The sequence below is a fragment of the Oryctolagus cuniculus genome, chromosome 5, assembly GCF_051225735.1.
Source record: "Oryctolagus cuniculus isolate XC-2025 breed Fujian yellow rabbit chromosome 5, ASM5122573v1, whole genome shotgun sequence".
NCBI classification, from domain to species: Eukaryota; Metazoa; Chordata; class Mammalia; order Lagomorpha; family Leporidae; genus Oryctolagus; species Oryctolagus cuniculus.
The window spans coordinates 145,040,266-145,066,009 of NC_142871.1; the positions used below are offsets into that span (position 1 = coordinate 145,040,266).

The window sequence follows — 25,744 nt, forward strand, 5'->3', positions numbered from 1 at the left end:
GGTTAAAGGGAAAAGATTTTCAAAACCAAAACACAATCTACTTTTTTATAAACACCTCATCTGAAACCAAATCATAATAGCTACTTTATGTTCCTCTATCATTAACCAAAGTTATTGTATTTTCAGAACAGGTATAGTATACCACAATAGTTTTATTAAGAACTTGGTGCCCATTAGGAGTGCTGGTAAAGCTAGTTTTTTGTTAAGATTTATTTATTTATTTATTTAAAAGTCAGTTACAAAGAGATCTTCATTCTGCTGGTTCTCTCAGTTCACTTCCCAAATGGCCGCAATGGCCAGAACTGGGCAGAGCTGAACCTGGGAACCAGGAACTCTATCCTAGTCTTCCAAATGGGCAGCAGGGGCCCAAGTACTTGGACAATCTTCCTCTGCTTTCCCAAGCATGACAGTAGAGATCTGGACTGGAAGTAGAGTAGCCAGGACTTACAATATGTCCCAGCTCTAACACTCTAGAAAAGAAATTATAAATATTTGGAAGGCTGTGTTAAAAAAGAATTCAACATTAAAAACTACAGACCAGAGGTGGGAATTAGCTCTGGCAGCTAAGATTCTAGCTAAAATGCCTGTGTCTCACATCACAGTGCCTGGGTTAGATTCCGGCTCTGGCTAATGCAGAGCATGGGAAGCAGCACTGACAGGTCAAGTGAAAGAAATGGATTGTGTGTTCCTGGATCCTGGCTTTAACAAGGCTACTGCATTTGGAGAGTGAACCAGCACATGGGAGCACACACTCTCTACCTCTAAAATAAACAAGCAAATAAATAAGCACACAACATGAACGCATACACTACCTCTTTTAAAAAAAATGTGCGTACATATACACAGATATATAAGAAAGAAGCAGGAACATACTTGAATTATTTTATGAATCAAAGGCTTGCATCAGGGCCTACTGAACTGGCTAGTATCTGCAGGATGACGTTGTACAGTGGCAGACTTTCCAGCTCTCTTCCCTGTCTCAGAGACATTATTCAGTCTTCCACTATTAAGTATGACACTAGCTGATAATTTTTTTTTGTAGATATACTTTATCAGATTGAGGGAGTTCTCTACATGTAGGTTTACTGAAAATTTTTATCATGAAATTATGCTGATTTCTGTCAAATTTTTACACATAAATCGACATGTACATATGGGTTTTACCCTTCAGTCTGTTTACATGTAGATGATATTAACTGTCAAATGCTGAACCAATCTTGTATTCCCAGGATAAATGCTCCTTAATCATGACATAGTGGGGGCCAGCACTGTGGCACAGTGGGTTAAAGCCCTGGTCTAAAGCACTAGAATCCCATATGGGCACCAGTTCTAGTCCCAGCTGCTCCTCTTCCAAACCAGTTCTCTGCTATGGCCTGGGAAAGCAGTAGAAGATGGCCCAAGTTTTTGGGCCCCTGCACCCATGTGGGAGACCTGGAAGAAGCTCCTGACCCCTGGCTTCGGATCAGCACAGCTCCAGCCGTTGCAGCTACCTGTAGAGTGAACCAGCAGATAGAAGACCTCTCTCTCTGTCTCTACCTCTCTCTGTAACTCTGTCCTTCAAATAAATAAAATAAATCTAAAAAAAAAAAAAAATCATGAAATAGCTTCCTTTCCTTTCTATACTTGTTGGACTCAATTTATAAATATTTTGTAGAGAATATTCATCTATAACTCATGAAGAATATTTATAATTTCTCATAACGTCCTTGTCTGACTCTGCTATTAAGGTAACATTATATGGGATGGGAGAGGGAGTGGGAGATGGGATGGTTGCGGGTGAGAGGAAGGTTATGGGGGGCGAAAGCCACTATAATCCAAAAGTTATACTTTGGAAATTTATATTTATTAAATAAAAGTTTAAAAAAAGGTAACGTTATAAAACATAAAATGCATTTTCCCATCTTTCACAATATGAAGTGGTTGTATAGACCTGGCATAGTTTCAGACCCAGCACTGTGGTGCACCAGGTTAACATGCTGCCCACTGCATCAGCATCCCATATGGGCACCAGTTTGAGTACTGGCTGCTCTACTTTCCATCCAGCTCCCTACTAACACGCCTAGGAAAAGCAGCGGAAAATGGTAGAAGTCCCTGGGCCCCTGCACCCACACGGGAGATCTAGATGTGGCTCCTGGTTTTGGTCTGGCCCAGCCCCAGCTGTTTTGGCCATTTTGGGGATAGAACATCCCTCTCTGTCTCTTCCTCTAACTCACCTTTCAAATAAAATAAATAAATCTCTAATAAAAAAATAATTGGTAAGATTTCATTCTTAAATGTTGGGTAGGGGGTCAGTGTTGTGATTGTGACAGAGTACATTTATTGAGCCACTGCCTAAGATGTCAGCATGCCATATGAGTGCTGGTTTGAGCCCTAGCTGCTAATACACCTAGAAAGGCAGTGGAAGACAGTCCAAGTGCTTGGGCCCCTGTCACCTAAATGGAGACCCAGACTGAGTTCCTGGCCCCTGCGGCTTTTTGGGGAATGAATCAGTGAGTGAAAGGGGTGTGTGTGTGCGTGTGTGTGTGAGACAGTGAGAGAGAGAAAATGAGGGACAGAGATTGCCTTTCAAATAAGTAAATCTTAAAAAAATTATAATGTTAGGTAGAATTCACCAGAGAAGCTATATGAACCTAAAAGTTTTTAGCTGGAAGGAATTTTAACTATGAATTCAATGTACTGAATAGACAGATGCTTCAGCCTATTCTTGACTAATGCCAAATAACATAAAATACTTAGCTATAAATCTAACAAAATATATTCAAGGTCTTACATACTACAAAATATTAATGAAAGAGGAAGCCCTGAAAGACACAGGCATAGGCAAAAAGTTCTTGCTCTGCCTCTCTGTAACTGTCTTTCAAATACATTTTTTTTTATCAGCTTTTAGTTCTTTTTTTTTTTATTTTTATTTATTTGAAAGTCAGAGCTACACAGAGAAGAGGCAGAGAGAGAGAGAGAGAGACAAAAGAAAGAAGGGGGGGGGGGTCTTCCATCCGCTGGTTCAGTCCCCAGATGGCTACAACAGCAGGAGCTGCACCGATCTGAAGCCAGGAGCTTCTTCCAGGTCTCCCACACAGGTGCACGGGCCCAAGGACTTAGGCCATCTTCCACGGCTATCTCTCAGGCCATAGCAGAGAGCTGGACAGGAAGTGGAGCAGCTGGGACCTGAATCGGCACCCATATGGGATGCCGGACTTCAGGCCAGGGCGTTAACCTGCTGCACCACAGCGCAAGCCCCATAAATCTTTTAAACTAAATACATAAATGATTGCCAGAGAGTGAGGAGGAAGAGGTTTCTGGCTACAAGCTGTAAGAAGTAACGTTTTAGATGCTGGAATTCATATAAAAACACAGGAGACCCCGAAAAGCTAAAGCAATTTTATGCAACAAAAACGAAGTTGAAGGCATCACAATACCACATTTCAAGACATACTACAGGGAAGTCATAATCAAAACAGCCTGGTACTGATATAAAAATAGATGAATGGAACAATGAAACAGAACAGAAACTCCAGAAATCAATCCAAGCATCTACAACCAACGTAACTTCAACACAGGAGCTAAAATCAATCCCTGGAGCAAGGACAGTCTCTTCACAGATGGTGCTGGGAAAACTGGATCTCCACATGCAGAGGAATGAAGCAAGACCCCTACTTACACCTTACATAAAAATCCACTCAAAACGGATGAAAATTGGGCCATCTGGGGAGTGAACCAGAAGATGGAAGACTTTCTCTATTTCTCTGCCTCTCCTTCTCTCAAGTAAATAAATAAAAATCTTAAAAAAAAAAAAAAAAAAAAAAGCTAGTATTTTGAGTGTTAAAGTGAGCATGGGGATAGGATTAAGTAGATAAAGGGATCATACAGACAGGATTAAGTGTTAAAGTGATCATTTAAATAGGATTAAATGTTTGGTAATAAAGTAAAAAGGAGTGAATGCTCCAACAAAGGAAGCAGTCCATACAGCAAAAACTCAGAATGACAATCACTTTACACAGCACTCTGACCTCAGAATCAGCCCTTAAGGCATTCTGGTCTGGCTGAAAAATCCGTGAGAGCACTAAAGGCATGAAAGCCAAAACACTGTACAGAGTGTCCTACATGTAGGACCTCTGTGGGTGAGACCCCAGGGGAAAGAAGTGGTCATGAAAGAAGGATGTACTTTTCCCTGAAGGGAGCAGAGAACTTCCGCTTTGCTTATGCCCTTGTCTAAATACAGAAGGAGTTAGTGGATTCAAAAGGCTTCCACAGTCTAGGCAGCTCATGTCAAGAGCCTCAGGGATCACTGACATCATACATATGAGTGTTAATTTTTAAATGAACAGGAGTCACTGTGCACTAACTTCCCATGCAGGACCTCTGTTCTCAAAGAGCTGGATTGAGAGTTGATAGTAAAACTTGTTCATAAAGATTTACTTTGTTTTAATGTATTGATGGAGTGATAGAAATGTTTGTTCAATATTTTTATTGCAGAAGGTTAAACAACTGCAAGTGCTCTGTTAAAATTCAAATATTCTAATCAGAGTCCTACTATGTGTAATTTATAGCTCATTTAAAAAATTATCACACTTCTCAAGAAATATACACACACATCTAACACACAAAATGTTGTCTTAGGCCTAAAAGAATATTCATATCCTAAATTGAAATGTGTAATCCAATTTTATCATTTTACTTAACAATAATTAACATTGCTTTTTGATAGTCTAACTTACTATCTAGTTAAAGGGAAAAAAAAAAAAAAGACCATCAAGCCTTTTCCTATTCACACTAACCTGATACGGTGTATTTTGTTGTTTAGACTGTCTTACGGCAGCTGCTGCTCCACCATACATTGTTTTCCCAGGATAAAAAGGAGAATCTCCAAGCTGACTTGTTTTAAGGATTGAAGAATTCCCAAGTGACTGCACAGAAACACAATGACAAACTGTAAGCAAGAAACTCAACTAATATGATTAAATCCAATCCAGTTAGTACTCACAGGGGAAAGCGTTCCAAAAGCAGACAAATTGAATGCTGGTTTTTTTGAGTTGGTGGCAGTGTGCTGTGAGAGTGAATGAGAACTTTCAGCTTCTGGGGACCACAGAGGTGGCACTGAAGTGTTCTTTGAGACAGCTATGTCTGAAACAAAAATATGTAATGCATATTAATAGCACCAGTTACAAGACCCTAGATTTTTATAAAAAGAAAATGAAAATTAAAGCTATTGGGGAAAAAAATTATCCCATGAAATCTAATTTTATTACCAAACACCAAGAATACCTTTATCAGAAGCTCTTGAAGAAAAACCACTGGTAGTTGAGATGTTATCATCCTCATGCTGAGAGGTAGAATCTTTAATTTCCTTCACAAGGGAAAATCCAGAACTGCCAATTGGGAATGCAGAGGATGTGGATGGCTGACAGTGTAATGCAGGGGATTCCAACATAGAGAAATTCAGATGGCTCCGATGGAGAGAAGGCCTTGTTAATACATCTGGATAATTTGACGCAGTACCAGTTGTTGAAGGTTCTTAAAAGAAAAGCATCAAGATTATGCATATACAACTCAGAAAAAGCAATACCCTACTATCACAGTAAAATGTTCGTCAAGAAAACACACCACACAATAGAGCTTCTAATGAAACCACTGAGGCCTCCCATGATAAGCCCAATTTAAAATATACTTTAGCCAAACAAGGTTCCAACTAACTTAAATTAGCCTAATGTCAAGTTGTAGTGCAATGATCCCATACATCTTCTAAAGTACTTGGTTTCCTATCTTCCCTTGATCAGCTGTTATTGTAAAACTTGCTCATAAAAAATAAAATCAAAGACATCATATAAAGTCACAGCAGTGACAGCAGTTAAGATACCACTTGGGACACCAGCACCCTATTATGGAGCACCTCAGTTCAAATCACAGCTCCACTTCTACTTCTAGATACCTGCTAATGTGCAGCCTGGAAGGCAGCAGATCATGGCTCAAGTAATTGGGTCCCTGCCACTGGGAGACCTGGACTGAGTTCCAGGCTCCTGGCTTCATCCTGGCCCAGCTCCAGCTGTTCTGGCATTTGAGCAGTTAACCTAAAAATGGAAGCTCTGTTTCTATCTCTCTGTGTTTCAAACAAGATGAAAATAAATAAGCAACAAAAAAGATTTTAAAAAAAAAGTCATAAAATAGGCCAAAGTGTGTCCCTCCAGAATTACCAATAAACTTGTACATTTTCTTGGTATTTTATATGCATATAAAAACACATTTTCCCTAAATACACAATTTGTGCATACAAATGTGCCTCCTATTCTATGATTTTTCACTTATCAGTAATTTTATTTCTACAAAGTACGTTTTCAAAACTATATATTACTATTATACCAAAACAGTGATTTACTAGTTATTCAATTATTTTCTCATTCCAGCAAAATATATGCACTTATATATGTATTTTTTCAGTACCTTTTGGATGAATCCACAGTTTTCCACTTAAAAGTATGTAAAATAATCATAAGAATCATAAAGAAAAACTATTAAACACATATCCCTAAGCAATCCACAAAAAATATGACTCAGTGTCTGACGTTGGACCCATAAATCAGCCTAAATTGTATCAGGTATCATGAGAACCAATACAATAAACAACTATATGTGGAACTGCTCTGTCATAACCAATCAGTCTGCATGTTCATTTTTTGCTTATGACAAATAATAAACTGATTCAAAATATTTTCTGAAAGCTAAACTCCCGCAAATGGCATACATTTCACCATAATCTACAACAATGGATATGTTTTTCTGATTTCTGTCCATCAATCAAATTTTGATTTTCGTTTTATTATTTTGTTTTGAGCATCCTTCCCTGTGTTATTAACCATATTATTTCTCTTGGTCACTGCTTATGATAAAGGTGCACCAATAAAATCAAATGTGCTTGATCACTAAAATCAATGTAATATAACAACAGTAGTTGAAGTACTAAATTCATTTATTTTCTGGCTGGCTGAATCCAACTTTTTAATTTTGATTTTTTATTTAGTTAAGAGGCAGACAGAAAGAGTGCTCCCATTTAATGGTTCATTCCCTACATAACTGCAATAGCTGAGGCTAGGCCAGGACTGACAATACAATCCTGGTCTCCCATGTAGATGGTAGGAAATCAGTAACTCTGAGGTCTGCAATCAAGTGAAGTGGGAGTCAGGAACCAGAGCTGGAAATAAAACCGACATATTCTGATGTGGGATGAGGCTGTCTTAAGCTAAACATCTGCTCTCCATTCACTTCTCTTAGTGCTATCTTTTGTAATTCAGAAAATAACTTGTACCTTATTTAGAGTCTTTTGCCATGTCAATACTATAAAAACTAAAAACTTTTATTCAATTTTTGGACTATTATTATTTCAATATAATGTTTACTCTTTTTATTTTTAAGATGTATTTATCTTGAAATGCAGAGTCACAGAAAGAGGGAGAGATGGATCTTCCTTCTGCTGGTTCACTTTCCAGACAGCTGCAGGCCAGGGCTGGACCAGGGGGAAGCCAGGAGCCAGGGGCTCCTTCCAGGTCTCCCATGTGGGTGGCAAGGTTCCAGACAATTGAGCCATCTTCTACTGCTTTCCCCATGCATAGAGCTAGGTCAGAAGTGGAGCAGCTAATATGAACCAGTGTCCATTACATGATGCGGGTATCACAGGTGGTGGCTTTACCTGCTACACCACAACACCTGCCCCTATGTTAACTCTCAACTTCATCTGGAATCAGTTAAAACATAGGAGTAAATGAAAGATTCAGTTTGTTTTCCAAAAGGTAAAACTATTTGTATCCTAATCCCTTCCTCACTGAGTGTTACCATCACTACATATTAAATTCCAAGAGGCTTTAACCCCTCTTTCCTCCAATGATTTATCTGTACTTTTCTGTACCAATACTATATTATAATATTTTAAATCATCTAGCTTTAGAACACATTTAGTGTGTGTTAAAGTTACTCTTCCCCTTACTCTAATCTTTCAGAATTTCTCTATAACTTCAGGTGTATTTCCAAGAACTTTAAATCACTCAAGTTTCCAAGTCTCCCAGCTAGGATGGAGTAACTGAAACCAGACTAGCTCTTCTACTCTAAACAATATAAAACTGAAGAAAATAAATGAAGTAACTGATTTTATTTTTTTATTTAAAGATCTGGGTTTTTTTTGGGGGGGGGTGGGGGGGATAGTGAGAGAGAGAAAGATATTCCATCCACTGGTTTACTCCCCAAATGGTCACTAAGGCTAGAGTTGGATCAGGCTGAAGCCAGTAGCCCAGAAATCTAACTGTGTTTCCCTCATTCGTGGCAGGGGCCCAAGTACTGGGTCATCATTTGTTGTATTCCCAGGCTCATTAGCAGGGAACAAGATCAGAAGTGAAGCAGCTGACACTTGAACCAGCACTCCGGTATGGGATGGAGGCATCACAAGTGGCAAATTAACCAGTTGTACCAAAATGCCAGCCTCAGTAACTGCTTTTATACTGTGGAAAACTCATATGGTGAGCACTACAATTATCCTGCTCTGTCCAAGAACATTTTCAGACCCGAACACAGACCTGGAATCCAGGCAAAACACAGTAGGCAGAAATCAGAATTAACATCATCAGAGTAGGGAATTGCCAAGTGAGGCCTCCAGGAGTCCACACTGACATGTCCAGTGAGGAATGGAGTCACACCACCAAATGATTACCAATAGCAGCTGCTATAGAGTTCAAAAAAGACAGTAGGAGCAAGTTTAGGCTAGCAGTCAAGACACTGCGTTCCACATTGGAGTACCTGGGTTTGGTTTCCAGCTTTGGCTCTGACTCCATCTTCCCACCTCATCCTAGCCTCGGCCATTGCAGGCATTTGGGGAGTGACCCAGCAGATGGGAGCGTTCGCACTCTCTCAGCTCAAACAGATAATTAAAAAGAAAAGAAAAGAAAAGTAAAAAGATTCTACAAGGTGAGCAGTTCAGAAGAAAGAAAACAGTGCTGAGGACTCTAAGTCCCAGGGCTACCAGAACTTGGATTTCATTAATATTTTTTTGGTATTCAGCTGAGACACCAAAAAGCTTCCCCTTGGAATTGAGGACCATGTCCTAGAATAAGGCCCACTGCAGATCCATTCTAAAAGCCACAGAGGTGATAGTTTAAAGTTCTACCACATACAGTGCTAGAAAACACCTTGGACTTTCCAAAAATACACATTATCCACAGCATAAAACTACCATCTACAAGAGTTCAAAATAATCACTTAGTGACTGAACTGCCTGCTAAAACAAGAACCATCATTCTTCAGAGGAAGAGGACATAATCCAGAGTCTTTATCCACTATTCAAAATGCCAAATATTTAGCCAAAACTAATTTGATAGACATAAAAAAGAATGTGCTCCACAGTGCCAGGAAAAGAAGTAGTCAACAGAAACCTTAACCTAAGACAGCAAAGATTTCTAGAGTGCTTAGCAAAGACTTTAAATTCACTATTTAACTTTGTGATCAACTTCTAGAATTCCCTTGTTCTAATATATATCCTCTTATCTAACTACATGTTTAATACCCAAAAGTGATGATGCTGAAGGGTTCTAACTCCTGACCTTAATGAGAATGCTTCTAATGTTTCACCATTAAATGTTTCTGGCTTTTGGCTTAAGACAGCCATGTTAAGCAAGTAGCAGCATCTAAACACAGGAAGAGAAGGGGAGGGGAGGAATGTTGGCCGGGCCTGTGGGTTGGCATCCCATATGGGCACCAGTTCAAGTCCTGGCTGCTCCTCTTCCAATCAAGCTCTCTGCGGTGGCTTGGGAAAGCAGTAGAAGATGGCCCAAGTGCTTGGACCCCTGCATCCCCATGGGAGACCAGGAAGAAGCACTTGGCTCCTGGCTCCAGATCAGCACAGCTCCAGCCAATGCGGCCATTTGGGGAGAGAACTAGCAGATGGAAGACCTTTCTCTCTGTCTCTCCCTCTCGCTGTCTGTAACTCTACCTCTCAAATAAATAAATTTTAAAAATCTAAAAAAAAAATTGTTGGCAAGGATGTGCAAAAAAAAAAAAAGCAAACTTTATGTACTACTGGTAGAAACCAAATGAAACAGCCACTGTGCAAACAGTATGGTGATTTCTCAAAAAAAAAAAAAAAAATCAAAGATAGAATTACCATAAGATCCCTATCAATTCCACTTCTAGGCAAGGTCTCCAAGGGATTTGCATACCATGTCCTAGCATCATTATTCACAACACCTAAAAGTTCTGTGGAAGCAACTCAAATGCCTACCAGATGAGTGGATAAGCAAACTGTAGTATAGATACTCAATGGTATACTGTTCAACCTTAAAAAAAAATTTCAATAATGCTACAATATGAATGAACTTGAAATCATGCTAAGTGAAATAAGCAAATAACAAAAGGGTAAATTTTCTATGTTTCCACTCACAGGAGGTATTTAATCAAAGCCATAGAAAAAGATGGCTAGGGAGAATGTATATATTGTTCAATAGGTTCCAATGTTCAGTTGTGCAAGATGAAAACAATTCCACAATGCACAGTACAGATGGTCACACAACGATGCTAATGAACTCAAATGCCACTGAACTATGCACTTAAATTACAAGTATATCTTTACCATAATTTGAAAAACATTTTATTGAAAGTAATGTGTACAAAGAATGGTGATGATTCTTTAAAAATATCTATTTTAATAATCCAATAAAATATCTAAATTGGAGCAAGAATGGTAACTGATGAGACTGCTAGGCAGTCAGTGATCTCCCCATAGGGGCACCAATTTAAACAGCTATTCACACTCTGAGCCAGCTGAACAAGAGACAAGAAAGCCTCTATGGTATTACTGTGTAGGACCTCTCTCTTGGGGTCCAGGATACCTAAATACCTAAGTTCAAATCCTGACTCTAGATTGCCATGCCTCTGACCCTGGACCAATTACTTCACCTCCTTGTGCCCATTTCTACATTTGTAAAGTAGAGCTCAGGGCTCAGGCTGGAGAAGCTCAACCAACAATTATCCAGTGGAAGCCCAAAGCCACCCAGAAGCCCCTGTGGCATGTCCAAGACTCTATGACTCCACGTTAGAATACATCTCATACTTGATAGTCACTGTGCAAGTTGACAGAAATATAGGACCAGGCCCTAAGCATCTCTCAAACTGAGAATTTTTGTTGCAATTCCCATGCAGACAACAGCAAGCCATCATGCTAGACAGAAAATATAAGAATAAAGCCCAGAAGACTTGAGGACATCATGATTCATCCTCTTCTGATTTATTTTTCTTGAAAAGACATAATGGGGCTGGCACTGTGGTGTAGTGGGTAAAGCTGCCTCCTGCAGTGCCAGCATCCCATATGGGCACCGGTTCGAATCCTGGCTGCTCGACTCTCTGCTATGGCCTGGGAAAGCAGTGGAAAATGGCCAAGTCCTTGGGGCCCCTGCACCTGCATGGGAGACCCAGAAGAAGCTCCTGGCTCCTGGCTTTGGATCAGTGCAGCTCCAACAGTTTCAGCCATCTAGGGAGTGAACCAGCAGATGGAAGACCTCTCTCTCCCTCTCTGCCTTTGCCTCCATGTAACTCTGCCTTTCAAATAAATAATCTTTAAAAAAAAAAAAGTATTTTTACTTATTCCATTCTCTCAACCCTGTATTAAGTTTATCATACAGAGTGAACGCAACAGGACTGTGTTCCAGCTATTGGCAGATCTGCTAAACCTACTATATTCAAAAACTACTGAGGAAAAAAAATTTGATATACTTCTGCTTGAAGTTATGCTGCTAAGAACAATGCCAGTTTTGGGTATATACAGGGTTCCCTTACCTTGCACAGCAGGCCCAATAAAGAACAGTTTGGGGTAACAAGATTAAACAAGGCTGTATCATCTACGATTCACAAAAGCCATAAATACTCAGCTTCTATGAGTAAAACTATAATCATCCTACTATCAATCAAGCAAAGCAGCCTATAGCCTCAATCCATTGTTGACTCATGTACTAGATATGTCACTTTGCAGCTTTTAGAGGCCTGAACTCTTGTGAGTCAATGAAATTTTGAGAGGTACATTGTTTGAGGTTTTCCTCACTTGTCCATTCTACTATCCTAGCAGAAGAAGTACAGACACACAATGGTTCACCATCATTAACAGAGTCAAGAAGAGAGGGATATGGGTGGAAAGCTACTGGCAACAGACTTGAAACCGACCAGATTCTGTTACTGCACTGGGTTACCTGAATGTTCAATACTCTCCAGTCCACCGTTACCATTAATATGAAAGTGATAGTTGGCCGGCGCCATGGCTCACTAGGCTAATCCTCCACCTTGCGGCGCCGGCACACTGGGTTCTAGTCCCGGTCTGGGCGCCGGATTCTGTCCCGGTTGCCCCTCTTCCAGGCCAGCTCTCTGCTGTGGCCAGGGAGTGCAGTGGAGGATGGCCCAAGTGCTTGGGCCCTGCACCCCATGGGAGACCAGGAGAAGCACCTGGCTCCTGGCTTCGGATCAGCGCGGTGCACCGGCCGCAGCGCACCAGCCGTGGTGGCCATTGGAGGGTGAACCAACGGCAAAAGGAAGACCTTTCTCTGTCTCTCTCTCTCACTATCCACTCTGCCTGTCAAAAAAAAAAAAAAAAGTGATAGTTGTAAAATTATTCAATAAACATTTCAGGTAAGTTATTTTAGCTTTCCTTAACAACTACTTCAAACAGTAGATAATGGTAAGTTTTCTTGAAATGTACTTCAAATTTACATGCATCTAGTAACATCTACATTACTGGTGGCATGTTAAGTCACATACTATGTGACTGAAGGTATTAAATAAATACTTATTTTTTTTTGGACAGGCAGAATTAGACAGTGAGAGAGACAGAGAGAAAGGTCTTCCTTCAGTTGGTTCACTCCCCAAATGGTCGCTACAGCTGGCGCGTTACCCTGATCCAAAGTCAGGAGCCAGGTGCTTCCTCCCAGTCTCCCACGCGGGTGTAGGGCCCAAGCACTTGGGTCATCCTCCACTGCACTCCCGGTCCACAGCAGAGAGCTGTACTGGAAGAGGAGCAACTGGGACAGAATCCGGCGTCCCAACCAGGCCTAGAACCCGGGGTGCCAGCGCCGCAGGCGGAGGATTAGCCTAGTGAGCCGTGGCACTGGCCAGTATTAAATAAATACTTTGAGAAAGGTCAAGGCAGACTGTAAGAACTACCAGACTTATAGGACTTAGGTGTAGGATTCAGATCTAGATAAGATACAGCAGGGGAAAATGCCATCTACTTTTTGAAATAGATATCAAAAAGTTGCCCACATTATACTTCTAAGCAATCAAGGAATTGAGGTGAGAAGTGGGCAAACAGGTGTAGGAATACAGAAAACATGATCAGCCATACGTTGACTGTTGTTGAAGCTGGGTGTTCACAGTCACCAGCTCTCTACTTCTGTAGTTTGAAATGAAGCTGATTCCATTCTTTGATGAAAACGAAAGCACATACAAAAGACCTTTACAGGCACAGAACGAGAAACTCCCTGTGAATCTTAAACTAACTTCTTCTCTAGTTAATCTGTACAATATGTTCCTTAGAATGCTAAAGATGGTTTTTGTCACTACGGATATACTAGTGTACACTAGAAATCTCTTACCAAAACAAAGAGAAAAGCTGGGGTCCTATTTCATGGTGGGAAAAGAAAACAAAATGGAAGCAGTTTACAGATCTACCAAAGACTCAAGATGACTGTTGGAAATTTATTTGAAAGAAATTTTAGATATTAAAACTAAAGTTATTCTAATAAAAATGAACAGAAAACAAAGACTATGTGCCAAATCAGGTTATTACTAAGAAATCAGATTTGCCATTTCTCCAAAATAATCATCCAAGTTCAATTTATTGGTTTTTTTCCCCCACTATAAGTAATTCAGACAGGAAAACATGTTAGCAAGTACATTATAATTAACAGGTTGTGCACAATGTCAATTCTTAAGACAAGATTTAACATAAAGTTAGAAAAAATGTAAATATAAGTGACAAACATGTTTTCAAAAATGTAATGAAAGAACCTGGTAAGGAGAGATAAATTAGAATTCATCAACTTTTAAAACTTAACGCTTCAAAGGATTCCATCAAAAAAGTGAAAAAACAACTCACAGAATGGAAGAAAATAATTGCAATTATCAGTTACATGGGGCCATATTCTAAAACACAAAAATCTCTTACAATTCAACAATAGAAACAACCCATAAGGAATGGAGGAAAGGGAGATTTGAATAGCTTTCCTCAAATATAAACAAATGGTCAATAAGAACTTTAAAAGATGCTCATAGTCACTAATATGGACAAAGGTAAATCAAAATTAAAACCACAGTGAAACACCACTGCACCCACTTAGTATAGCTACAATCAAAATAAACTAAAAGTAAGTATTAGTATTGTTCAGGATATAAAGAAACTACTACCTTCACACGCTTCTAATGTGAAGGTAAGGTGCAGCCCCTTGAAAAACAGCTCATCAAAATGTTCAAAACAGAATAATCATAGGAGCAGTTGGTACTGTAGTGCAGCAGGTTAAACTGCTGCTTGTGATTCAAGTAGCCCATATCAAACTGCCAGTTCAAGTCCCAGCCACTCTGCTTCCAATCCAGCCAGCTGCCTGCTAATGTGCCTGGGAAGGCAGCAGATGAGTCCAAGCAGTTGGGCCCGTGCCACCCATGTGGGAGATCCAGATGTCATTTCTGGCTCCCAGCTTCAGCCTGGCACAGACAGGGCTATCGCAGCCACTTAAAGAGTGAACCAATAGATGGAAGATCTCTTTCTCTCCCTTTCTGTTGCTTTGCATTTCAAATAAACAAGTTTTTTTTTTTGTTTTTTTTTTTTTTTTTATTTTAGTTTTTGACAGGCAGAGTGGACAGCGAGAGAGAGAGACAGAGAGAAAGGTCTTCCTTTGCCGTTGGGGAAGAGCTGGGGAAAATGCCGTTGGTTCACTCTCCAATGGCCGCCGCGGCTGGCGTACCGCACTGATCCAATGGCAGGAGCCAGGTACTTATCCTGGTCTCCCATGGGGTGCAGGGCCCAAGCACTTGGGCCATCCTCCACTGCACTCCCTGGCCACAGCAGAGAGCTGGCCTGGAAGAGGGGCAACCGGGACAGAATCCGGCGCCCTGACCGGGACTAGAACCCGGTGTGCCGGCGCTGCAAGGCGGAGGATTAGCCTAGTGAGCCACAGCGCCGGCCCCAAATAAACAAAAGTTTTTTTTAACTACCATACAACCCAACAATTTTACTCCAAAAAACTGCACACAAATATTCACAGCAGACTTACTGAAAAAACTCAAATTCTCATCAACTGATAAATGGACAAAGCACAATTTATCCATATAGTCAAATACTGCCCAGGAAAAACAGAAACGGGCACCTGCGCCATGTCCCAACTGCTCCACTTCCAATCCAGCTTCCTACTAATGCGCATAGGAAAGCAGCGGAAGATGGCCCAACTGCTTGGGCCCCTGCTCCTATATGGGAGACCCAGAGGAAGATCCTGGCTTCGACCTGGCCCAGCCTTGGCAGTGGCAGCTATTTGAAGAGTCTACCAGCAGATGAACATCAATTTCAGTCTCTTCCTCTCTCTCTCTCACTCCAAGTCTACTTCCAAATAAAAGGCTTTAAAAATTTAAAAAATAAAAAAATGAAGCTCTGATAAATGGGCTAAACTTTGAAAACATTAAGACAAAAATGTCAGTCACGAAGTATATTTATATGATTCTATTTAAATGAAATGTCCTGAACAGACAAATCCACAGAGATGAAATGTAGATTAATGATTGCCAGAAATCAGGGGAAAGAACTAATTTCTACAGTTGCCTATAAAATGTCTATAGGGGCTGGCGCTGTGGCACAGCGAGTTAATACCTTGGCCTGAAGCGGCAGCATCCCTTTTGGGCGCCGGTTCTAGTGCTGGCTGCTCCACTTCCTATCCAGCTCTCTGCTTTGGCCTGAGGTAGCAGCAGAAGCTGGCCCAAGTCCTTGGGCCCCTGCACCCACGTGAAAGACCCGGAAGAAGCTCCTGGCTTCGGATCAGCACAGCTCTGGCCATTGCGGCCACCTGGGGAGTGAACCAGCGGATGGAAGACCTCTCTCTCTGTCTCTACCTCTCTCTCGAACTCTGCCTGTCAAATAAATAAATCTTAAAAAAAAAAAAAAAAAAAAAGTGTCTATAAGGTACACCCATTCTTTGTAGGGTGACAAAAAACATTCTAAAATCAGTGGTGATGATGGTTATATAACTTTGTGAATATAAAGACCTCTGAACTGTATAATTTATTTTTTTTAAAGATTTGTTTATTTATTTGAAGGCAGAGTTACAGAGAGGCAGAGGCAGAGAAAGAAGTCTTCCATCTGCTGGTTCACTCCCAAAATGGTTGCAGTGGCCGGTGCTGGGCCGATCTGAAGACAGGAGCTTCTTCCAGGTTTCCCACACCGGTACAGGGGCCCAAGGACTTGGGCCATCTTCTACTGCTTTCCCAGGCCACAGCAGAGGGATGGATGGGAAGTGAAGCAGCTGGGACTCGAACTGACACCCATATGGGATACCTTCACTGTGGGCTATGCCATAGTGCCAGCCCCTGAACTGTATACTTCAAATAGGTGAGTTTTATGGCATGTGAAATACATCTCAATAAAGCCATAAAAATACGTAAGTGAAACAGCACGCCCAAATATGCCATATCCACAGGCTATACTGGATTTATTTAATATTTGTAAACCCTATCAAAATGTTACAAAATAAATCTAAAAAAGTCTAAGACTTTAAAATGCAGGGTCACTGAACTGCAAGATTCATGGAATGATTCAGGTGGGTGTGTACAACAGGGAACAGGAGCCAATTAGTTACATTGTACTGAAATTCACCCATTTTAAGAGGCACTGTAATAGTTTCATTGTAATAGCTAATATTTATACAGTACTTTCTCATTGCCAGGACTCATTCTAAATGTTCACAATTATGTCTTTGAAAACAACTTACAAAGGTACAGAGGAGAAAATGTATTACCTTGCAAAAGTCACGTGATTAATATTGATGATATGAAAATTCAAATTTTAAGTGTGTCATCAGAGGTTGCTTTTTTAACTTATTTATTTGAAATAAGAATGACAGAGAGGGAGAGAGAGAAGAGAGAGACCTTCCATCCATTTGTTTGCTCTCTAAATGGCCACAGCTGGCCCAGGCCAAAGCCAAGAGCAAGGAATTCCAATTGGATCTCCGACATGGGTGTCAAGGAGACAGGTACTTGGGCCATCATCCACTGCTTTCCCAGGCATGTAAGCAGGAAGCTGGATCTGAAGTGGAGTGGCAGGGACTTGAACTGGTGCTCTAATATTGGATGCCGACACTGAAAGTGGTGGCTTAAGCTGTGGCACCACAACATTGGACCCAGAGTTCGTACCCTTAACTGATAAGTATGCACCAGCCTTCCCTAATAAACAGGCATCCCAGTTTGAACCTTATGATCAGTTTCCTCCTGAAGGGTTTATACATATCCTCATTAGATTTACCATAGTAAGGTAATATAAAGATATTTAAAATTAGGCAATGAAAACCTATCATTCATAACAGAATATCCACATTCTATTTACCTTCTGTACTGACTGCTGGCTCAGGAGTGATTCTGCCATCATTAATGTTAGAGTTCTCCTCATTGGCATATATCATATGATCATTTTCTCTATTTTCTGGCCAGTGTGGCACCCCGCTTGTATCTGTTGAACAGCTGCATACATCTTCAGTTTTGTTGAAGTATCTTTGTAGCCACCCTGGCACAATATTCTTAACAGATTCTGTAACCCTGCTAAGAATGCCCTGGGGAGGGGGGGGAGAGAAAAAGACCACTTTAAAAATTTCTGGTTTTTATTATGTACTTACAAAAAGTTATGCCAAGCAAAATACAACCGTTTCCAACAAACTTTGATAACATTCAGTTACTAAAGTTAATGATAACAGAATGGCATTTTACAAATTTACAGATGTCAACGAAATACTTACTTTCCTTCTTGTGTACGCATTCCTGAACCAATAATTATCCCAAATGTCCACTATTACTCAAATAATTAAAAAAATCTCTATGGGCCATCAGATGAACACTGTTTTTGCTTTAGTATTAAAATATAAAATAAATATTTTAACCTCAGAGAAAAGGCATCTATTTTTATTCCAGCATATTAAAAAGAAAAATATAAATAATACCTTCAACAGTTACTTTTACTGTACATTAAGAAAACAAAAATTTAGAAAAATAGAAACATGGGTTTTTTTAAAAGACAGGGAAAATAATAACCTAACAAAAATAAATCACACAAAAAAAATCCAAGACATTTTCTGATGGTAAAATTTCCTAAAAATCTGAGGAATTAATTTATTGTGATAACTTTTAAAAGGTAAAAAGTGATATAGTAAATATCACTATTAACAGTAATTATAAATTTGCTGTGTGCCAGGTACTTTTTCCAAGCAATTTATATGTTATTCAATTTACTCCTCACAATAACTTTATCAAGTTGGAATTAACTCCCCACTTTGTGGATAAAGAGAGACAATAAAGCTAAATATTTTCCCATGGTGCCATCACTACTACAGTATTTCTCCAAAGAGTGAAATGATGGGCTTTATGATTGCTAGGACTAATATAAAATTCAAATACTTCCCTAGACTTTGATTTACTTTGGATAAAATAATACACAGAAACTATAATGAAAATCACATGAAATATATGAAAATACTTCTCAATTTATAAGGTATAACAGAGCATACTGATAATTTTATTAATAAGAAAAAAAAGCTAGCAGAGACAAATGGGTACAGTAACCAATTTTAGGCAACAAATTCTTTGAGGAAGCAACATTAGAAGTCTTTCAGAGGATGAGTCACAGAAGAGAAAAAGCATCTTATAAGATACAAAAAAACAATGAGGCCAGGGAAAAATATATTAAATCTACCTTGAAAGCAAACTCAAGAGAAAGAGGTCTTTAAAAATCCTGTCAACAGAAAAGATGGACCACATCTTTGATAAAAACCTCTGAATAGCAATTTCCTGATTGTTCAAAAATGCATAGACAACTAGAAAGTACAATTATTTTCCCACATATTTTCCTGTCATTTTAACGAATCTACAAGGTGAGCTCTCTATCAAACATATGAAGCAAGTATTTTTAGAATAGTCATTACTGAAAAAGTTGACCATTCCTTTTCTCTGCTATTGCTCCAAAGTAACGAACATTACATAACCCCCCCAAGATTTCATATTCATAAAAATATTCACAGTTCTAGTTACCCTGAAACCCTACCCTCCATTATTTCAGAAGACTTGAAAGGGCTACAAAGTTACAATACAGCTTAAGGCAAGACTTAAAAAAAAAAAGATATGGTGACAGATAAAGCACTATAATTAAATATAGAAAGTCTTAAGGACTTCTGTCAAGATGTTTAATTACTAATATCAGAGAGTCCTGTGATCCCTACCCTTCAAAAGCAAGTACAGAACAACTTAAAATTGACATCAAAGGGGCTGGCACTGTGGTGCACTGGGTAAAGCCACTGCCTGTGGTGCCAGCATCCCATTTGGGCACTGGTTTGAGTCCTGGTTGCTCCAGCTTCTTGCTACTGTACCAGAGAAAGCAGCAGCAGATGGCGCAAGTCCTTAGGCCCCTGCACCTACATGGAAGACCCAAAAGAAACTCTTGGCTCTTAACTTTAGGACCGGCCCAGCTTCGGCCGCTGTGGCCACTGGTGGAGTTAACTAGCAGAAAGAACATTTCTCTGTCTCTCCCTCTCTCTCTAACTCTGCCTTTCAAACAAATAAATAAATCTTAAAAAAAAAAAAAAAACTGATATAATTAACCAAAGGTCACTTACATGGCATTAAGTATCCTGAAGAATCAGAAAACAAACTGAACAGTTAAAATAGATACAAGAAAGCTCATTCATTAAATGGATGAACTCCGCTTAAGCAGAGAACTTCTTTCTTAAAAAATTAAAAATTTTTAAATTTATTTGAGAGCCAGAGAAAGACTGAAAAAGCTCACATTCTTTGGGTCACTCCCCAAAGTCCAGAACAGCCCAGGCCAGGACCAAAGCTGGGAGCTCTAACACAACCCAGGTCTCCCACATGGGTGGCACTGGAGTCCTCACACTGCTTCCCAAGGTCTGCATTAGCAGAAAACAAGTCTGCAGTGGAGCTGAGAATCAAATCCATGCATTCTGATGTGATGTGAAGGCATCTAACAAGTGTCTTAACCGCTAGATTACATTAAATGCCCAGTTCCCTAAAATTTAACAGCATCTCTAGTCTCAACCCACAGCAGCTTAGTGCAGTAGGAAAGATGAGTTACTACTGGCACAGTGAATGAGAGCACCAAAAGTAAAATGAAATGTGAATTATAGGACTAAGTTGAAACTATCATCAAAGAACATCCCTGCATTACAGTAATCAAATTTAGCTCTGTAAATTCAATGATCCTGAGTCATCAAGAAAAAGTTAAATTAAATGTACCCTAGTACTAGCAGTTCTGAAAGTACAGTCCCTTTAGCATTAATATCAGCATCTTATCAGTTCCTACTATATAGTGGTTTTTTTTCTATCTAATCAGTTCCTATCCTTTACTTTACCCACTAAAGGATAAACTCTGGAGGTAAGGGCCCACCAGATTCTGACATGCTAAAGTTTGACAGCCACCACTGCTACTAAAGAGATTAAGAAAATAGTTGTCTGGACCCCTGTACACATATGGGACACCTGGAATCCGTCCCAAGCTCCTGACCTTGCCTGGCCCAGCCCCGGCCATTTGAGTGAACCAGTAGATGAAGAGCGCCCCCACCCCCCCGCATAACACTGACTTTCAAATAAATAAATGTTTTTCAAAAAGCAGATGCTTGGGGGTTGGCATTGTGGCACAACAGATTAAGCCTCTGCCTGCAACACTGGCATCCCATGTGTTCAAGTGAGACCCAGGGCAGTCATTGTGGTATAGCAGATAAAGCCACTGTCTTCGGTGCCAGTAACCCATACAGGCACCAGTTCAAGTCCTACATGCTCCAATACGGATCCAGCTACCTGCTAATGTGTCTGGGAAAGCAGCTAAAGACGGCCCAAGTGCTTGGGCCTCTGCACCCATGTGGGAGACCCAAAGGAGGTTCTGGGTTCCTGGCTTCTGCCCGGCCTACTCCCAGCGGTTGTGGCCATTTTGGAAATGAACTAGCAGATGGAAACTCGCGCGCTCTCTCTCCCTCTCTCCATCCCCCACCCCATGTAACTCTGCAATTCAAATACATTTTAAAAAATAAATCTTTCTTTTAAATAAATCTTTTAAAAAAGTTTAAGGATTGGAATGTAAAACAAATTTGTTATAAAAAAAAAAAAAAAAACCAGGGCCCACCCACACTGTAGTGTAGCAATTTAAGCCACTGCCTGCAGTATTGGCTTCCCATATGGGCGCCGGTTCCAGTCTCAGCTACTCCATTTCAGATCCAGCTCCCTGCAAATGGCCTGGAAACGTAGGGGAAGATGGCCCAAGTGCTTGGGCCCCTGCACCCACGTGGAAGACCTGGAAGAAGCTCCTGACTTGTCTGGCCCAGTGAACCAGTGGATGGAAGATCTTTTCTGTCTCTCCCTCGTTAACTCTTTCAAGTAAATAAATAAATAAATGTCCATGTACTTAACACAGGCTAGAGCCACCACACAAATGGAAAACTAAGAGTGAAGGGACTAGAAAAGGAGGGAAATGGTTTTCTTATGGAAAGAAAATTTTCCTTTGACTTATTACTACCAAAGATGGCCCAATATAACCCAACTATCTTTTCAGCTCCTAAAACAAAGTTCATGGGGTGGGCATTGTGGCACAGCAGGCTAAGCTGTCACTTGTGATGCCTGAATCCCATATCAGAGTACAAGTTCTAGTCCCGGCTACTCTGCTTCAAATCCAATCACCTGCTTATATACCAGGGAAAGAGCAGATGACAGTTTAAGTACTTGCCCCTACCATGCATATGGGAGACCAGGATGCAGTTCCTGGTTCCTGGCTTCGGCCTGGACGCCCAACCCAACTACTGCAGCCATATGGGGAGTGAATCAGTAGGTGGAAGCTCGCTCGCTCACACTCTCTAATCCCCTCATCCTCACCCCATCACTCAGCCTTTCAAATAAATGTATTTTTTAAAAGAGGGGGATAGGCCGGCGCCGTGGCTCACTAGGCTAATCCTCCACCTTGCGGCGCCGGCACACTGGGTTCTAGTCCCGGTCTGGGCGCCGGATTCTGTCCCGGTTGCCCCTCTTCCAGGCCAGCTCTCTGCTGTGGCCAGGGAGTGCAGTGGAGGATGGCCCAAGTGCTTGGGCCCTGCACCCCATGGGAGACCAGGATAAGTACCTGGCTCCTGGCTTCGGATCAGCGCGGTGCGCCGGCCGCGGCGGCCATTGGAGGGTGAACCAATGGCAAAAGGAAGACCTTTCTCTCTGTCTCTCTCTCTCTCTCACTATCCACTCTGCCTGAAAAAAAAAAAAAAAAAAAAAAAAAAAAAAAGAGGGGGATAGTGCTGTGGCACAGTAGGTTAGGCTGCTGGATCAAGCTCCCTGCTAATGGCCTGGGAAAGCACTGGAAGAAAGCCCAAGTGCTTGGGCCCCTGAACCCACATAGGAGACCCCATGAAGCTCTTGGCTTTGGACTGGCCCAGGTCCAGCAGTTGTGGCCATCTGGGGAGTGAACCAGCGGATGTTTCTAACTCTACCTCTCAAATAAATAAATCTCATAAAATAAAAATAAAAAGAGAAAGAAGGTTCTTCAGCTATCTACAGGAGTGGACAATTCAGTTTCCTGGACAGACAAGAAGACACAATGTGTTGGGTTGCTTTGTTTTTGAGCTGAAAGACACAGAATGAGCGCTCTCATCAGCTGGTTCATTCCCCAAATGCCTCCAACAGCAGGGACTGGAGCCAGGTGTAAGCCAGGCGCCCACAACGCAGTCTGAGTTTCCCATGGGGGTAGCAAGAACCCACCTGCTGCCTCCCAGAGTTCATTAGCAGGAAGCTGGATTTGGAATCAGAGCCAAGAATCGAAGCCAGGCACTCCCATATGGGATGCAGGTGTTCCAAGCAGTACCTTAACTGCTCAAATCTGTCTGTCCCTGGCTATAAATTTTAACCTCCTTTGAAACTTCCATGAATGCTGAAAAAGGAGAAACATGACCCAGCAAAAGTTCACAGCAGTTTAACCTAATAAAAATTACCTACAAGATACTGTCACATTTATCATATAATGTTTGAAAACTGAGGGTAAGAATTTCTTTAAGATTTATTTATTTATTCAAAAAGCAGAGTTACAAAGGGGGAAGAAAAGGGGGAAGGGAAGAGGGCTGGGCCAGGCTGAGGTAAGGAGCTTCATCCGGGTCTCCCACATGGGTGCAGGGGCCCAAGTACTTGGACCATCTTCCACTGCTTTCCCAGATGCATCAGCGGGAAGTTGGATCGGAAGTGGAGCAGCCAGGACTCAAACCAGCACCTATGTGGGATGACGGCACTACAGGCAGTGGTTTAACCCACTGTGCCACAGTGCCAGCCCCAAGAGTTTATTTCTTAAATCACACTAAGGAAAAGCTGAGTGAAATCAAGCAAACTGAAATATGAAAGGCATCCTATCATCCTGTTTCTGACAACTGTACCTGGCAGCAAGACTTGAATAAAGGCTTTGACACACAAAATAATCTTTAAAAAAATGTATTGATTTATCTGAAAGGCAGAGTTAGAGCGAATGATAGCTTCTATCTGCTGGTTCACTCCCCAAATGGCCACAACCGCCAGAGCTGGGCCAATCCGAAGCTAGGAGCCAGGAGCTTCTTCCGGGTCTCCCATGTGGATTCAGGGACCCAGGTACTTTGGGCCATCTTCGACTGCTTTTCCAGGTGTATTAGCAGGGAGCTGGATCGGAAGTAGAACAGCCAGGACTCAACTGGTACTCATATGGGATGCCGGCCCCCCAGGCAGCGGCTGTACCTGCTACACCACAGCGCAAGGCCCCACAAAATAATCTTTTAAAAATATATTACAAGAGGCTGGCGCTGTGGCGTAGTGGATGGAAGACCTCTCTCCTCTCTCTCTAACTCTGCCTTTCAAATAAATCTTTAAAAAGCAAAATTACTGGGGTTGCCACTGTGGCACAGCGAGTTAAAGCCCTGGCCTGAAGCGCCAGCATCCCATACAGACGCCAGTTCGAGGCCGGATGCTCCACTTCCGATCTAGCTCTCTGCTATGACCTGGGAAAGCAGCAGAAGATGGCCCAAATCCTTGGGTCCCTGTACCCACATGGGAGACCCGGAGAAAGCTCCTGGCTCCTGGCTTCGGATCAGCTCAGCTCCAGCCGTTGCGGCCATCTGGAGAGTGAACCATCGGATGAAAGACCTCTCTCTCTGTCTCTACCTCTCTCTGTAACTCTGCCTTTCAAATAAATAAATAAGTAAATAATCTCAAAAAAAAAAAAAAACCATTATAAAAATAAAATAAAAAACAAAATTACAACCAAGACCATAGGGTAAATATACAAATAAAGATTTTTTTAAAAACAGAGACATCACAATCTTCCAATCATACTTTGCACTTAGTGAAAATGTTTTTAATTAGTGATAAAGCACAAAAATTTTCACTTTACTTCAAACCTGCCACATAAGTGAACTTTCCAGAACACAGAAAGTACCTGGGCTTTTTTGTCAGTTATCTCATGATAACCTGGGGCCAGAGTTATGATGCAGCGGGTTAAGCCACCGCCCACAATGCCAGCTGCTTTGCTTCCAATCCAGCTCCCTGCAAGTGCTCCTGGGAAAGCAGCAGCAGAAGGCCCAAGTGCTTGGGCCCCTGCCATCCACACAGGAGACCTGGATGGGGTTCCAGGATCCCATCATCAGCCTGGCCTAGTTCCGGTTGTTGTGGCCTTTGCAGAGTGAATCAGTGGATGGAAGCATGCACACGCTCTCTCTCCCCTTCTGTTTTACTCTGCCTTTCAAATAAATACATCTCTTAAAAAGAAAAAAATCTGGTAAGTAAATTGATAAAACACAAGAGTCTCTCATCTTAAAAAGAAAACATATTCTCCAATTTTTTTCCCTATACACTTCAATTGTGGCATTTCTACAATGAAAATACTAAGTACTAAAAAGAATATAGTATCTTTAAAGTTTGGCTTCATCATTCAGTAAACAAAGACCATAAATCCAATGTGAGCCTATAAAGCATTTAACTTGGTACCTAAAGGAAAAAAACCTCTTAGAGACAGCAAGATTCAAAGACAATATAAAAACATTTATATCAAGCAGTTCTGTTTAATCACAACTAGAGTCCTTACTAAGAATGTCAGGATTTACTTATATTGTGTCATTTAATTCTCACAATTTTTCACTTTACAGAGCAGTAAATTAAGCAAAATTTAAACAACTTGTCCATATCAGAGAAGAACAGGGATTTAAATTTCAGTCTGACTCCAAGCAAATAGATAAAATTGAAGTCAAAACTACTTACGAAAGCTCTGGCATGAGTTAAATATTCAACCTCTAAATATCCCTCCTTTTTCAAAACTGAGAACACTCTTGTCCAGCAGATAACAGGGAAAACATACTTATTTGTGACAAATTATCATACAGAAGCTACCAAAACAAAAATTATACTATCATAAAAACCAAAAACCATCATCTATGGGCCACATTTAGCCCTCAGCCTGTTTTTATAAAGGGTAAGAACGTGTTTACATTTACTAAGTGGT

At 40.9% G+C, this 25,744-nt stretch overlaps 1 protein-coding gene across 6 annotated transcripts in view; it reads right to left on the reverse strand.

Annotated features, from left to right (window-relative positions):
* NUP153 (nucleoporin 153) overlaps positions 1-25,744 on the reverse strand; it is a 68,152-nt gene that overhangs the window by 39,503 nt on the left and 2,905 nt on the right. For 3 of the 6 annotated variants that reach the window (XM_089334361.1, XM_008274128.5, XM_002720863.6), the window contains exons 2-5: positions 17,591-17,813; positions 5,263-5,511; positions 4,982-5,121; positions 4,776-4,904 (exon numbers count right to left, since the gene is read on the reverse strand). In XM_089334361.1, the coding sequence (XP_089190487.1) occupies positions 4,776-4,904; positions 4,982-5,121; positions 5,263-5,511; positions 17,591-17,813 (741 nt within the window). Of the gene's footprint in view, positions 1-4,775; positions 4,905-4,981; positions 5,122-5,262; positions 5,512-8,775; positions 8,891-17,590; positions 17,814-25,744 lie in introns of all 6 variants that reach the window. The other 3 variants (XM_089334363.1, XM_051832573.2, XM_089334362.1) reach the window with 2 other exon arrangements.